Source organism: Tamandua tetradactyla, chromosome 15, assembly GCF_023851605.1.
Source record: "Tamandua tetradactyla isolate mTamTet1 chromosome 15, mTamTet1.pri, whole genome shotgun sequence".
NCBI classification, from domain to species: Eukaryota; Metazoa; Chordata; class Mammalia; order Pilosa; family Myrmecophagidae; genus Tamandua; species Tamandua tetradactyla.
This window is the reverse complement of record NC_135341.1, coordinates 41,062,303-41,074,512: the sequence shown is the minus strand read 5'-3', so window position 1 is coordinate 41,074,512 and position 12,210 is coordinate 41,062,303. Positions and strand designations below refer to the sequence as shown.

The following is a 12,210-nucleotide window of genomic DNA, read 5'->3' as shown; positions in this document are numbered from 1 at the left end:
ATATTTCCCTGCATTACTAAGTTAATAAGCATTTAAGATTAAAGTGAGAAGAGTGCTTTCTCCATTAAGTAATGTTCAGTGCTTTGGCACTATAGTAAATTGGATGCGCAGCTTAGGTACTCTGGAAAATGAGGCACCTCCCAGTCTTCATCCCCTCTCCTGAATTCCTTGGGCCAATCTTTATCTGCTTTCTGAATCCCTCCCGTCCTTCAGGGCACTATTCAGATGCTTCTCTACCACTAGTATCCTTTTGCTCTCCCAGACAGTAGTCATCTCCCCTTTTCTGGATTTCCATAGCACTCTCTGTAGCTCTCTTATCGCACTTTTCCTCTTTTAACCTCATAAACATCTGGGGATTTATCTTTCAGAGGTCGTATACCTGTTTGGGGTCTCTTAAGGACCTAATGTGTATTTCATTGTGTTGCAATGATTTGAGTATTTTTTATCTTGTCACTGGATGAGCAACTTTTTGAGAGCAGAGACTATCTTAACTCACTGTTTAATCTCCTGTATCTGAGATATAGTAAGTATGAAGCACATGGTTGCTGAAGTAAGGACTTTTATCCCCACCCCACACCCCCAACTAAATCTGTCAACTCTTTGAGGGGAGGCCCAGTACCTGCTCATCTCTGTACTCCCTTGGTGTTCAGTACCATAGATAGTCACTGGCACAGTTGTGAATAAATGCTGGAGTACTGAGCAGGAGGAATGAATCATCCTGTTGTTACTCTACGGTAGTAATAGGCAATTTTTTTTCTGTAAAGTGTCCGATAAATATTTTAGGCTTTATGGGTCACATGTGGTCTCTGTCATATGTGCTTTGTTTTTGCTTTTGTCTTTTTACAACCTTTTAAAAGTGTAAAAAACTGTTCTTAGCTAGCAGTACACAAATAGGCTCAGGGTTGTATTTGTTCTTTGCCGACCCCTATCTATATATAGCATGTTCAGACTGCTGGTCTATGTCAAAATGTTGGGGCAGGAAGAAAGAGGACACACCCAGCCAGCATGTGCTATCTACTATTCTTCAGAGGCCTGCGGCTAGTTGCATTCACTCCTTAGATCCTCTATTGTCTTTCTTTAATACACATTTTCTGGGAGCTACTCTACTATTGAATTAAATTGTTTTGTTTGCTTTGTCTTTTCTTGAACATCCCGCATTTACCTGTAGAACCTTTGAAGGGAAAGAAAGTTTGTTCAGGATCTCAGCCTGAACAAACTGGATGATTCTTTTGGAGAGTGTCCAACAGAGTGGGCTTACAAGTGCCAGGTGGAGGTTTTAGCCTTGGCCCAGCAACCTCAATATGAAGAAATTAAGTGCTGAATTGTGGGATAATAGGTCCAAAATTGGGAGAACGGTGAAAAATATTTAATAGAAAATACATGTATGTGTGTGCGTATAATTATAAATATTATATAAATAGAGACTTGAAAGATAGGCCTGGATCAGCTGGTGGCAGTGAGAATAGAAACAAACTCATTTGGTGACTACAGATTGGCTGAATTCACCTGGGTCAGGGACAAAGGCAAGGGGTCTTCCACGAATCAGACCTGGGTGCCTAGAAGAGAGCTGTTTGAGCTAAAAGGAGAGGGGGTGGAATTTTGGGAAGGAGAACACACAGGGAGATGATTTATTGAGTTTGTGCATAGTGAGGCTATGGCCAGGTGTTCAGGTTTGCTGATTAAATGTACATATTTATTACATGCCTACTACGTGTTAGGTACTGTGTTAGTATAAGGCCATAGGATAAGACATGGAACTTATCCTTAAGGAACTGAAACTGTAGAAGGGAGACATGAAGACAAATAAGACATATTACTAATAATAGCTAACATTAATCCCTAGCTGCTGAAGAGTTTGGGAGAATCACTGAAACATCCTGAGGGTCTGGCTAAGATGGGATCTTGGCAGGCAGGAATGAGACAGGGAGACCAGTGAGGAAGTTAAAGTGATAACAGATATTTCCCGGGAAGCTGGGAAAAAGAACTGGGAACTTGGGTCGGAAGTAGAGGTGATAAGAATAGTTCGAGTATGATTCTTGCAGATGAGAAACTACCTTTGTTTTACCCAAGAAGAATTTTAAGACTCAGAACTGTGAAAATGGCAATTGTGCAAATCTGGGTGGAAACATCTCACATCAATTAATTGTAAAATCATGAACTTTGTGGTGTTTGGGTATGACAATGTATTCTGATTTCTAACTTCTACTGTGGTTTTTAAGAGAACATAAAACAATGAAAAGTGTGATCTCTGACAGCTTGGTAGGAGTGTAGACCTCTGGTTTTCTTTCTGTGGTATGCTCTTACTGGGCTGTTGGTCTTCATATGTTTTCCCACCTGCAGATGAGGCCAGGAAAAAACTTTATACCAGGCTCTACTATTCAAGGAAGTAAAACAAAATAGACCTTTTCCATGGGTCTGTTGCTAGCCTTCTTGAACCCAGACTTTTAAAAATGCATGTCTACAAAATTGTGTTAAAAATGTTATTAAATAGGTTATTGGGTTTTGTTTTAAATATTTGACTTTATTACATAACTTTTCTGAAACGTGTATTTTGTACAATGTTATTTTTGTGTAGAAATTTTTTATTAACAAAACCAACATACACATGAACATTTTTAACATAGGAACATTCCATAGTTGGTGTACAATCAGTGGCTCACAATATCATCACATAGTTGTATGTTCATTACCATGATCATTTCTCAGAGCATTTATGTCACTCCAGAAAAAAAAATAAAAAGAAAAAACTTATACATACCATACATACCCTTTACCCCTCCCTCATTGACCAGCAGTAATTCCTTCTACCCAATTTATTTTAACATTTGTTCCCCCTATTATTTATTTATTTCTAATCCACATTTTTTACTCATCTGTCCATGCCATAGATAAAAGGAGCATCAAAACAAGGTTTTCACAATTACACAGTCACTTTGGGTAAGCTGTATCACTATACAGTCATCTTAAAGAAACATGGCCACTGGAACACAGCTCTTTGTGTAGATATTTTGATAGTAGCTAAATCTATATAGAATTATGAATTAAACTATTAGTGATAGTTTCTTATAACATTAAAGTATATATTCTAAAAGTGGTAATTATTTGTGTGATATAATCTGAAATAGTTTACTCCAGTGGTTCTCAAAGTGTGGCCTCCTGAACCAGTGGCATCAGCATTTTCTGGGAAATTGTTAGAAATGCAGATTCTAGGGCCCCATCCCATACCTACTGAATCAGAAGCTTTGGGACTGGTGCCCAGCATTCTATGCTTCATCAAGCTCTCCAGGGGATTCTTATGCAAGTCAGAGATTCAGAACCACATGTTTAAACCTTAATTAAGAGGTTCTTGTATTTTTTCCTGTAGATGTGGTATTAAACTTTAATGTTGCCAAGATGTACTAAACAGGTGAAAGTTGGATCCAGTAACAAAATGCTTTTATTTATCAACTGTTTGTTTTTTAATATCAACAGGTGACACATGGACAGAAACACTGGCCTATGTTCTGTTCTGGGGCATTGCAAGTATTGGAACATTTCTTATTATCATTTACAATGGCAAAGATTTTGTTGATGCTCCCAGATTGGTCCAGAAAGAAAAGATAGACTGAATTTGTATCTGTGGAAAGCGGCTTGGCTTGGAAGATTCCATCATGCAGAACTGGAGTCTTTACTGACCTGCTTTCCACATCAGCTCAGGTTTTTTTAAAACCTTATGAAGAAACGTATCTGTGCTCTTTGCTTTGGTAATGACATAATTGATCTGATGTTATAGCCTTGATGATCTCTTTATAATTGGGATGGTTACATTTATAATATGAAGCTCTTCTGTAATTAAAATGTAACCTAAATTCAGCTAACCAGAATGAATGAAGTCTATTCATTATCGATTAAATCACCTGTTGCATAATAAGAGATATATTAAAACTCTAGCTTCTTTTATTATTTAAAACAGTAAAATTATTTTTCTGGCTGAGTTTCATTATTGTCACGTAGAAGTAGTTGCTTGTTAGCCAGCATACTTTTCCACACTTCTTTGGGCTTTTCTTAAAAGTTTAATAATAAGCTAAGTCTACCATGTTTATAAAATGTACGTCTTTCTCATATATGAAGTGGTGATGAAAGAGTCTGTGACTTCATGGTAGAGAAGAGAATGGGGTCTGGTGTTCTTTGGAAGTTTTGGATGAGCTGCCCAGTGAGTTCAGTCAGCTTGAATTTCTGCAGTCGGACCAGCAGTTTTAAGTATGATGAAAAAGTTCAGATCTATTTTATGTTTTTTAATAGATATAAATGAAATCAAAGAATATAAACCCTGTATCTAATGCTAAATGTCAAAGTGTCCTCTGTTTTAAGGATTGCCCTAGTGTGGAAAATACTCTTGTTTGGGCAGCTACTTCTCCTGCACATTTTTATTTCCTTGGGGATCACTTGTCGAGAAATGCAGGCCCAAGAGAGGGTCTTGTACTAGATTTGATATTTCGTTTGGCGGGAGCAGTTTCTTTTCATGCATGGTACTGTTGATGCTTTTCATTGGACATTTGTGTTGGCTATCAATGTGTGTCTTTAATTTAGTGTTTCCAGGTACTTTTAGTTCTTCTAATCAAGGACCAATTTAAACTTTATATGCTGAAGAAAAAAAAAACCTGAAACATATGCTTTAGCAGCTGTGCATAGTTCTAATTGTAAGTGGGACTGTATATTCAAATTGTAATTATGAGGTTTAAATATTAGAAGAGTATGTAAGGTAGTATAATTGCCACTATTTTAAAACAATTAAACACTGCTACAATATTTTGTTGTGCTTGAAAATATGTACATTTTTCCAATAGTAATACTTTATGTTGTCCTTAAATATTTTTAAAAGCGCCTTTGTTTCAACATTATCTTTTTTTTCAATATTATCTTTTATAAACATTAAAAAGAGTTGTTGCTTTTAGAAACTCTAAAGGAGATAATAGCTGGAAAATCCTCTGTAGCGTAAAATCAGACATTAAAATTTACAATAGATAAAATAGAACTATGTATTCTTAATATGTAAATAAGCATAATTTGTTCCAAAGATACCTAGAATATTGAAACTTAGTTCATGTCTATTGTAATATATTACTCAAATGTACTGGGCATTTCACTTTAAGAACATATTTCAACAATTACAACAAAGACCAAATCAGAATGTCTAATGTGCCTGCTTTGCAGTGAATGGACTCCTATGGTGTGTTAGAGCTTAGGGTATCAATATTTTAGAACCCTGCAATGATTTTATTTCTGAATTCATGTACTGTACATCCATAAGTGAAAATAAAATGTCATATATTCTTTTCTTACTACTGCTGGTGTTGTTCCCATGCTTTATTATGAAAGGTGATGATGATCTTTTTTATCTTGAACTTTTAAAAATTATATAGAGTAATGCATGATCATTATAGAAAAATTAGACAATATAAGCAAAAAAATCAATAACTTTTGAAATCCTACTTCCTAGTTATGATCACTTAAAGAATCATATAAATACTTATGATTAATTTTTGGTTATAGATAAAACCAGGCAAATATTTAGTAAAGTATGATATAAATATTATAGCAATATTTAATAAAGTAGAAAAGTTTCCCCCACCTCTAAATTTTAATTTGTTTCAAAACAATATGGGTCTTAACTAAATAGGTTGGAAAATATTGCTTATTAGAAAATGTTCTCGCCAGGCCCATCTTTGGTATCCTAGGGTTGCGATAACAGAGTATCACAAACTGGATAACTTAAAACAACAGGAATTTGTTGTCTCACAGTTCTGGAGCCTAGAAGTCTGAAATCTCTGTAGGGGAGAATCCTTCCTTGCTTTTTCCTAGCTTCTGATGGTTTGCCAGCAATCCTTGGGCTTTATTCTCTGTCCTATAGCATTCTCTCCTGTGTTTCTGTCTCTTCTACTTTTGTTATAAAGGCACCAATCACATTGGATTATGGTCCCACCTAATCCAGATGGCTTCATTTTAATGAGTAACATCTTCAAAGACCCTGTTTCCAAATAAGGCCACATTGTGAGGTATTATATAAGGATTTCAGGACTTTTGGGGGGGACACAATTCAACCTATAATAAGGCCCCAAGAAGATGTTGGTGAGCATTAAGGAAATATTGATGTAAACATTTTGGCAATCTACTCACTCCTCAAACAAGTGGAAAGTGAGATGAAATTTCTGAGAAATGTCATCTGGGTACTACATGTACACCCAACTCGTGAACCATGTAGAATGGCCTCATACTGCACCGTGCTTGTCTCTGCTGTCACTTCCATACGCTTGACTACATAAAACTGCTTTCTCTGTAAACAGTGGCAAAGGTTAAATGGCCCAGAGACATCCTGGAAGGGGGTTTTCAGTAATCTCTTACCCTTCTTCCCCCTGCATGACCTTCTGTCCTTCCCTCAAATTGACACTTTTGAACCCCTTTCTTTCCATGGAAAGAAGACTGATTGACTGATAGGTGAATATGAATGAGATTTAGTTACTTTATTACCTTAGTCATGTATTTGTGCTAAGTCTTTTATCTGGAGCTACAAAATGAGAGTCAGTCCAATTCAGGATTCATTGAGTAGGGATGGGTTTTGGGGGAGGACTAATGGTGGAAGTGATCCCCAAAATCATTTGAGTGGAACATTAGTCCTTATGTAATAGGATTTACATTTTGTGTCAGAATTAGGTTTGGGTAATGTGACAAACCCAGAATCCAAATAAGGAAAAGATAAATAGGGGCTCTGTATGTGGCAAGGGTGAAGGTAGGATAATTAATTGGTGGGGGAAATAGTTAAGCAAATGGGTTTTTGTTTTTTCCCTCCAGCTTGCTTAAGAGTCCTCAGATAGTCCTGTAGGACTAGTCTAGTGGCTCTAAAATGCCATCAACGTCCCAGGCTCCTTCTGTTTTTCTGTTTTATTGTCCCTACCATATGGCTTCCATCCTCTTGGTCTAAGATAGCTGCTGTAGCTTCAGCTATAATGTCCAGCCCAGTATCCAGACAGGAAGACAATGAGGAGAGCAAAAAGACCCCTGCTGACTGATCAAACCATCTTAAAGACTAATGCTTTTATCTGTGCTTTTAGTGCTAATCAGTAAAGTGTAGCTACTTAGATCTTATTTTTCTGTCTTTCAAATTGAGTAGGAAGATATACCTGAAAATATTTGATTTGCTGAATAATATCAAAGATTTTTTGAAAGTTTGACAGTTAAGCAATATTCATACCAATGTAGCTTTCCAAGGGATGCCACAGCTGACATGAAGGTAGGTAGACATTTTAAGAAGAGCCAGATTTAGAATTGTTTTCATACCCAAAGAAACATCCCAGCTTTTCTACCTTAATTTCCCTGATGGAAATTTCCAAAAGAAGACTAGATGACAGGTCCAGCTTCCTAAAGAAATGTAAAATGTCTGCCAATCTTGGTTTCCGCATCCCTCCTCCTTGCTCTCTGCTGAGGTTGTACTGCTTAAAAACATTATATCACTTCTTTTTGTGGCCATCTGCTGTTTCTACAGCTCTCCCTGCCCTGGTGTCCGGAGTCTAGATGCCATCAGGGACATACCATCAGGGATGCAGAGCGCTTGCATATGCAGATGACCTTTGATGGGCCCCCGTCCCTGGCTATATGTTGTCTGTCAGCTTCTTTGTTAGGTATTAATGGAAATGTTCTCGCCAGAGAATAATTTAGTCTTACATATTCTAGTTTTCCCAGGATGAGGATGGATGTTACCTCAGAAAACTGTGTATTTTGCTAAAATCCAGTGGAAAACTGGATAGTTGAGTGAATTGAAAGACTTATTTATGAACTGTTAACTTAGAATTGGTTTAAACTGATGTCAAAAAATTATCTTAATATAGAGTAAGGTAAATCTTTAAAATATTGTTTCCTGAATTCCCCCTTCCTGTTTGTTTTTAGTAATAAGATAATTTCAGCAAAATTTGGTGATTAATTTGAAAATTAATTAGGTGTCCACCATACCCCTCTTAGGGACTGCATGGAATGAGAGAAGCTGTACCCATTCTGAATGGCCCTCTGAGTCAGTGTATTAGTTATCTGTTGCTCTGTAACAAATTACCCCAAATTAGTGGCTTAAACACACATTCATTATTTCACAGTTTCTGTAGGTCAGGAATTCAGACATGGCTTAGCTGTGTCCCTTGCTTCAGGGTCTCCCACAAGGCTGCCATCAAGCATCAGCTGAGACAGGATCCACTACCAAGCTTGCTTGCCTGGTGGCTATTGGCACAATTCAGTTCCTCACAACCTGTTAGATTGAGGGTCTCAGTTCCTTTTTAACTGTTCTTTCCATATGGGCCAATCCAACATGGCAGCTTGGTTTATCAAAGCAAGCAAGAGAGAGAGACTGCCAGCAAGATGGAAGTCACAGTCTTTTTTTTAACTTGATCTTGAAAATGACATCTCATCAAATCACTAGGTCTAGCCCACACTAAAGAGGGTGTGCGTTACATAAGGGCATGAATACACGGAGGCAGTGATCTTTGAGGGCCATCTTAGAGGCTGCCTGCCATAGCCAGTAAATGAGAGAAAAATCCAAATGTGTGGTACCGAGCTAGTGTGGAAAGGATGCAGATGAGACTTTCTGGAGGACGTGAGGCTTATGCTAGGCCCAAGGTGTTGTGGTTACCTAATGCTGCATAGCAAATGAATCCACAATTTAGTGGCATAGAAACATGATAACGTTTATTTTGTTCACAAAATCTCCAATCTGGATAGAGCCCAGTGGGAGTTACTCATTTCTGTTCCACTTGACATCCTTTGTGTGGCCCAAAGACCAGGGGTAGGGTTATCAGTAGCTCGCTGACTCAAAGGTCTGGCAATTGTTGTTGGGAAGATGCAAACAGCTGAGGCTCCTCAGGCATCTCTCTTTATGGCTTTCTCCACGTGGTTTCCCCAGCAAAGCAACTTCAGGATAGTCATAGTAATTACGTGTTCAGTCAGGGCTTCCAAGGCTTATGAGAGAAGGAGATGGAGGTGGGGAGGAAAGTGGAGAAAGGAGAGTGGGGGGTGGTGGAGAGGGAGAGAACCAGGGAGAAGCTGCATCTTCTTTATGACCTAGCTTCAGAGGTCACCCTGCATTGTTTCTGCCAGATTCCATTGGCCAAAGCAGTCACAAGCCCACCCAGGTTCAAGGAGAGTGACAGAATCCACTCTGCCCCACCAGGGAAGAGGAGGACTAGAACTCAGGGGCAAGAGAGCTGCATGCTGAATGCTAGGTTATAGAGAAGCAACTGTGTAAAGGATCAGAAGCGAGAATAAGATACACAGGAGCAGAAGACCGACAGGAGTGGAATCTGTCTGTCCATCAGAGGGAATTGTGTTTTCTAGTCAGGTAAGGACTTCATGGAGGGCCAGTAATTGGGTAAGTTTCAACCAGTATGATTTTATATATACTCAGCTACCAAGAACCTATCCTAGGAAACCCCTTTTCTTACCAGGTAGGCTTATAGTTACAATGCCCAAGCTCTCCCAGAGGGCTCTTAGAAAGGTCCAGAGGCTGCAGCAGGCACATGATGCATTTCCTGTCCAGGACAACTGTCTCCAGCCCCCTGAGCCAGGGCATAACTCATGCTGCTGTCATCCTTAATCCCTGATCACCTTCCCTTCTTCAGAAGAAGGACTGAGAAAGGCGTTTTGTTTGCAAGAATTCCATACAGCCATTCAATCTAAAGCTTGGCTGCTTCCCTCCCTTATGCTTTTGGGCATCTGTAACAGAGTGCAGAAAACTGAGGCTGCGAAGCTCCATGTTTTCCTTCTCCATGCCATCCCTATGCCATCCCATGGAGATTACCACTATCCTTACTTATGTCACATTACCTTGCATTTCTTCTTCGCTTAACAATGTGTGCCACTAAATAAGCATATTGTTTATTTTGCTTGTTCTTGAAATTTATAAAAAGGCTATCACTCTGCATATATCTTACTGCAGCTTGTCTCCCTACCTACCCACCCCTAATTTATATCATTACAAAAAAAAAAAAAATGTGTCCATGGAAAAGAAGTCAGATGTCAGTTTCCAAGGGGGGAAAACATTCTCATGGAGGATCAGTAAGGCTGTCTGTCCACTTCATTTCTTGCTCATTAATAGATTCTGTGGTGCCGCCACTATCTCACTCAGATTCAGGAGGCTCATTCAGTGCTATTACAGTATCTTCATAGGGTGGCTTGTGTTCTCGCCAAGCATCATCAATCCAATCCAAGACCCTTCCATCTTTCTGTACCTCATTTTCTATTCTACACCTCTGATCTTGGCGGATCAGCACCTGGCCCACAGCAGCAGCAGCGGTTTGCCCCAAGCCACAACCTCCCTGCAGCTTGTCTCACTATCTTAGATAGAGTAATTCATGTTGATGAACTGTTATATTCATCCACTCCTGCTAGCTGTTCTTTACATTGAATAAATATATTACAGTCTATATATTTATTTGATTCATTGCATGTCTGTATTATAGTTCACTTTTTCTCCAGTCTAATGTTGATGGATATTTCAGTTGTCTGATTGTTTGCAATGTACTAAGTACTGCTGTGAACGTTTTCTGTAGCTTGCTGACTCTTGTAAGGAGCTGTGGTGTGTACCCAAGTGGTAGAATTATGAACCTGAAATATACAAGATAATATGAACTTGTTTTCTAAACTGTTAATGTCTGTTTTTTTCTTTCCAGCTCTAAATTACCACTTGGTATTATCAGACTTCCTAATTTTTTTAATCTAGTAGGTCTAAAGTGGTATCTCATTCTTTCTTAACTTCCCTTATCACTAATGATGTCGAGCATATTTTCATAGGGCTTTTTGTTTTTTTGTTTGCTTTGTTTTTTGCTATCTGTGCTTTCCAGCTCTGTGCCTATTGAGATATTTTGCCTGTTCTGATTAATTGTCCTTGTGGATTTGTTGAAAATCTTTATATCCTTGAGACTGATTCTTTGTTGGTTATATATACTACAGATATTTTCTCGTAGTTTGTGTCTTGTCTTTTCATTTTCTTTGTGGTGGCTTTTGATGAAAGATGTGCATGATTTCAGTGTTGTCTGACTTTCCCAGTGTTTCCCTAAATGATTAGCACCCTTTGTGCCTGTGTAGGATCACATGACTCAAGTCTAGGGGGAGTCTTTTCACAGTTTTGCTTTTACTTTTAAGGTCACTGTTCTGTCCACATTGACTCTGGGGTATGGAGTGAGGGGAGGGTCTCTATCATTCAGTCATTCAAGCTAGAGTATGCTGTGGTAACAAAATGGTTTTAAAAAAACAAGATTTATACTATGTCTCTTTGAAAGGTTGGCTACAAACCCAGAGTGATAGAATAGCTTCTGTTTGGAATAGTGCCTGTTGTCCTGGGACCACACATTCTGCTCAGTTTTTTCCAACTTCATGCTGCATAGCAAGTAAACCCACAATTTAGTGGCATAGAACCTTGATAACATTTATTTTATTCACAAATCTGCATCTGGATAGGGTCCATTCCCCATTGACATCTCGTCTTTCCAAGCAGCTATCTATTTCTGGAAAGTAATCTCACAAGGTTGTGGGTGAGGAATTTGGACATGGCTTAACTGGGTGATGCTTCATTCCAAATGGCATTGATGAAGGTTACTCAGTGGTATTCAGGTGATGGATGGGCTGGAGGGTCCAAGTTGGTCTGGTGCCTTAGCAGTGATGAATGGGATGTGGACTCCGCTAGTCCTGTTAGCTGGAGCATCTATGTGTGGCCTCCACGGCATCACAGCCTCAGGATAGGCAGTGGACTTCTTACATGTTGGCTCGGGCTCCCAGAGCTAGTGTTCCAGCAGACTAGGTGGGAGCAGCTCCGCTTTTATGAAGACAGTTGATGCCAAATGGTGTCACTTTACCCTATTCAGTTGATCACAGCAGTCACAAGCCTACGCAGAATCAGGAGAGGGTCATAGACCCCACCTCTCGATGAGAGGGATGGCTAAGAATCTCTGTCCATATTTGTTGGAGTATTTTTAGGCTTTGGGCCTGGGTTCTCCTTTTCTCCTTGTATACTCTCATTCTGGATGATAAAATTTAGACTTATAGCTTTAAGTAGTTGCTCCCAAATTTATATCTATCCCGGACCTCTGTCAGAGCTCCAGATTCTTGTGTTCAACTGCCTACTTGATATTTCTACCTGGTTCTCAGGCATCTCAAACTTAAGATCAAACAGAGCACTTAATTTACACTCTCCAGACT

General features: G+C 38.9%; 1 protein-coding gene across 1 annotated transcript in view; it reads left to right on the top strand.

Moving 5' to 3' along the window:
- The window catches only part of SACM1L (SAC1 like phosphatidylinositide phosphatase), a 98,462-nt gene extending 93,138 nt beyond the window's left edge, over positions 1-5,324 (top strand). The window contains exon 20 of the mRNA XM_077129568.1: positions 3,472-5,324. Within this exon, the coding sequence (XP_076985683.1) occupies positions 3,472-3,608 (137 nt within the window). The 3' untranslated portion in view covers positions 3,609-5,324. The remainder of the gene's footprint in view (positions 1-3,471) is intronic.
- The last annotated feature ends 6,886 nt before the right edge of the window (positions 5,325-12,210 follow it).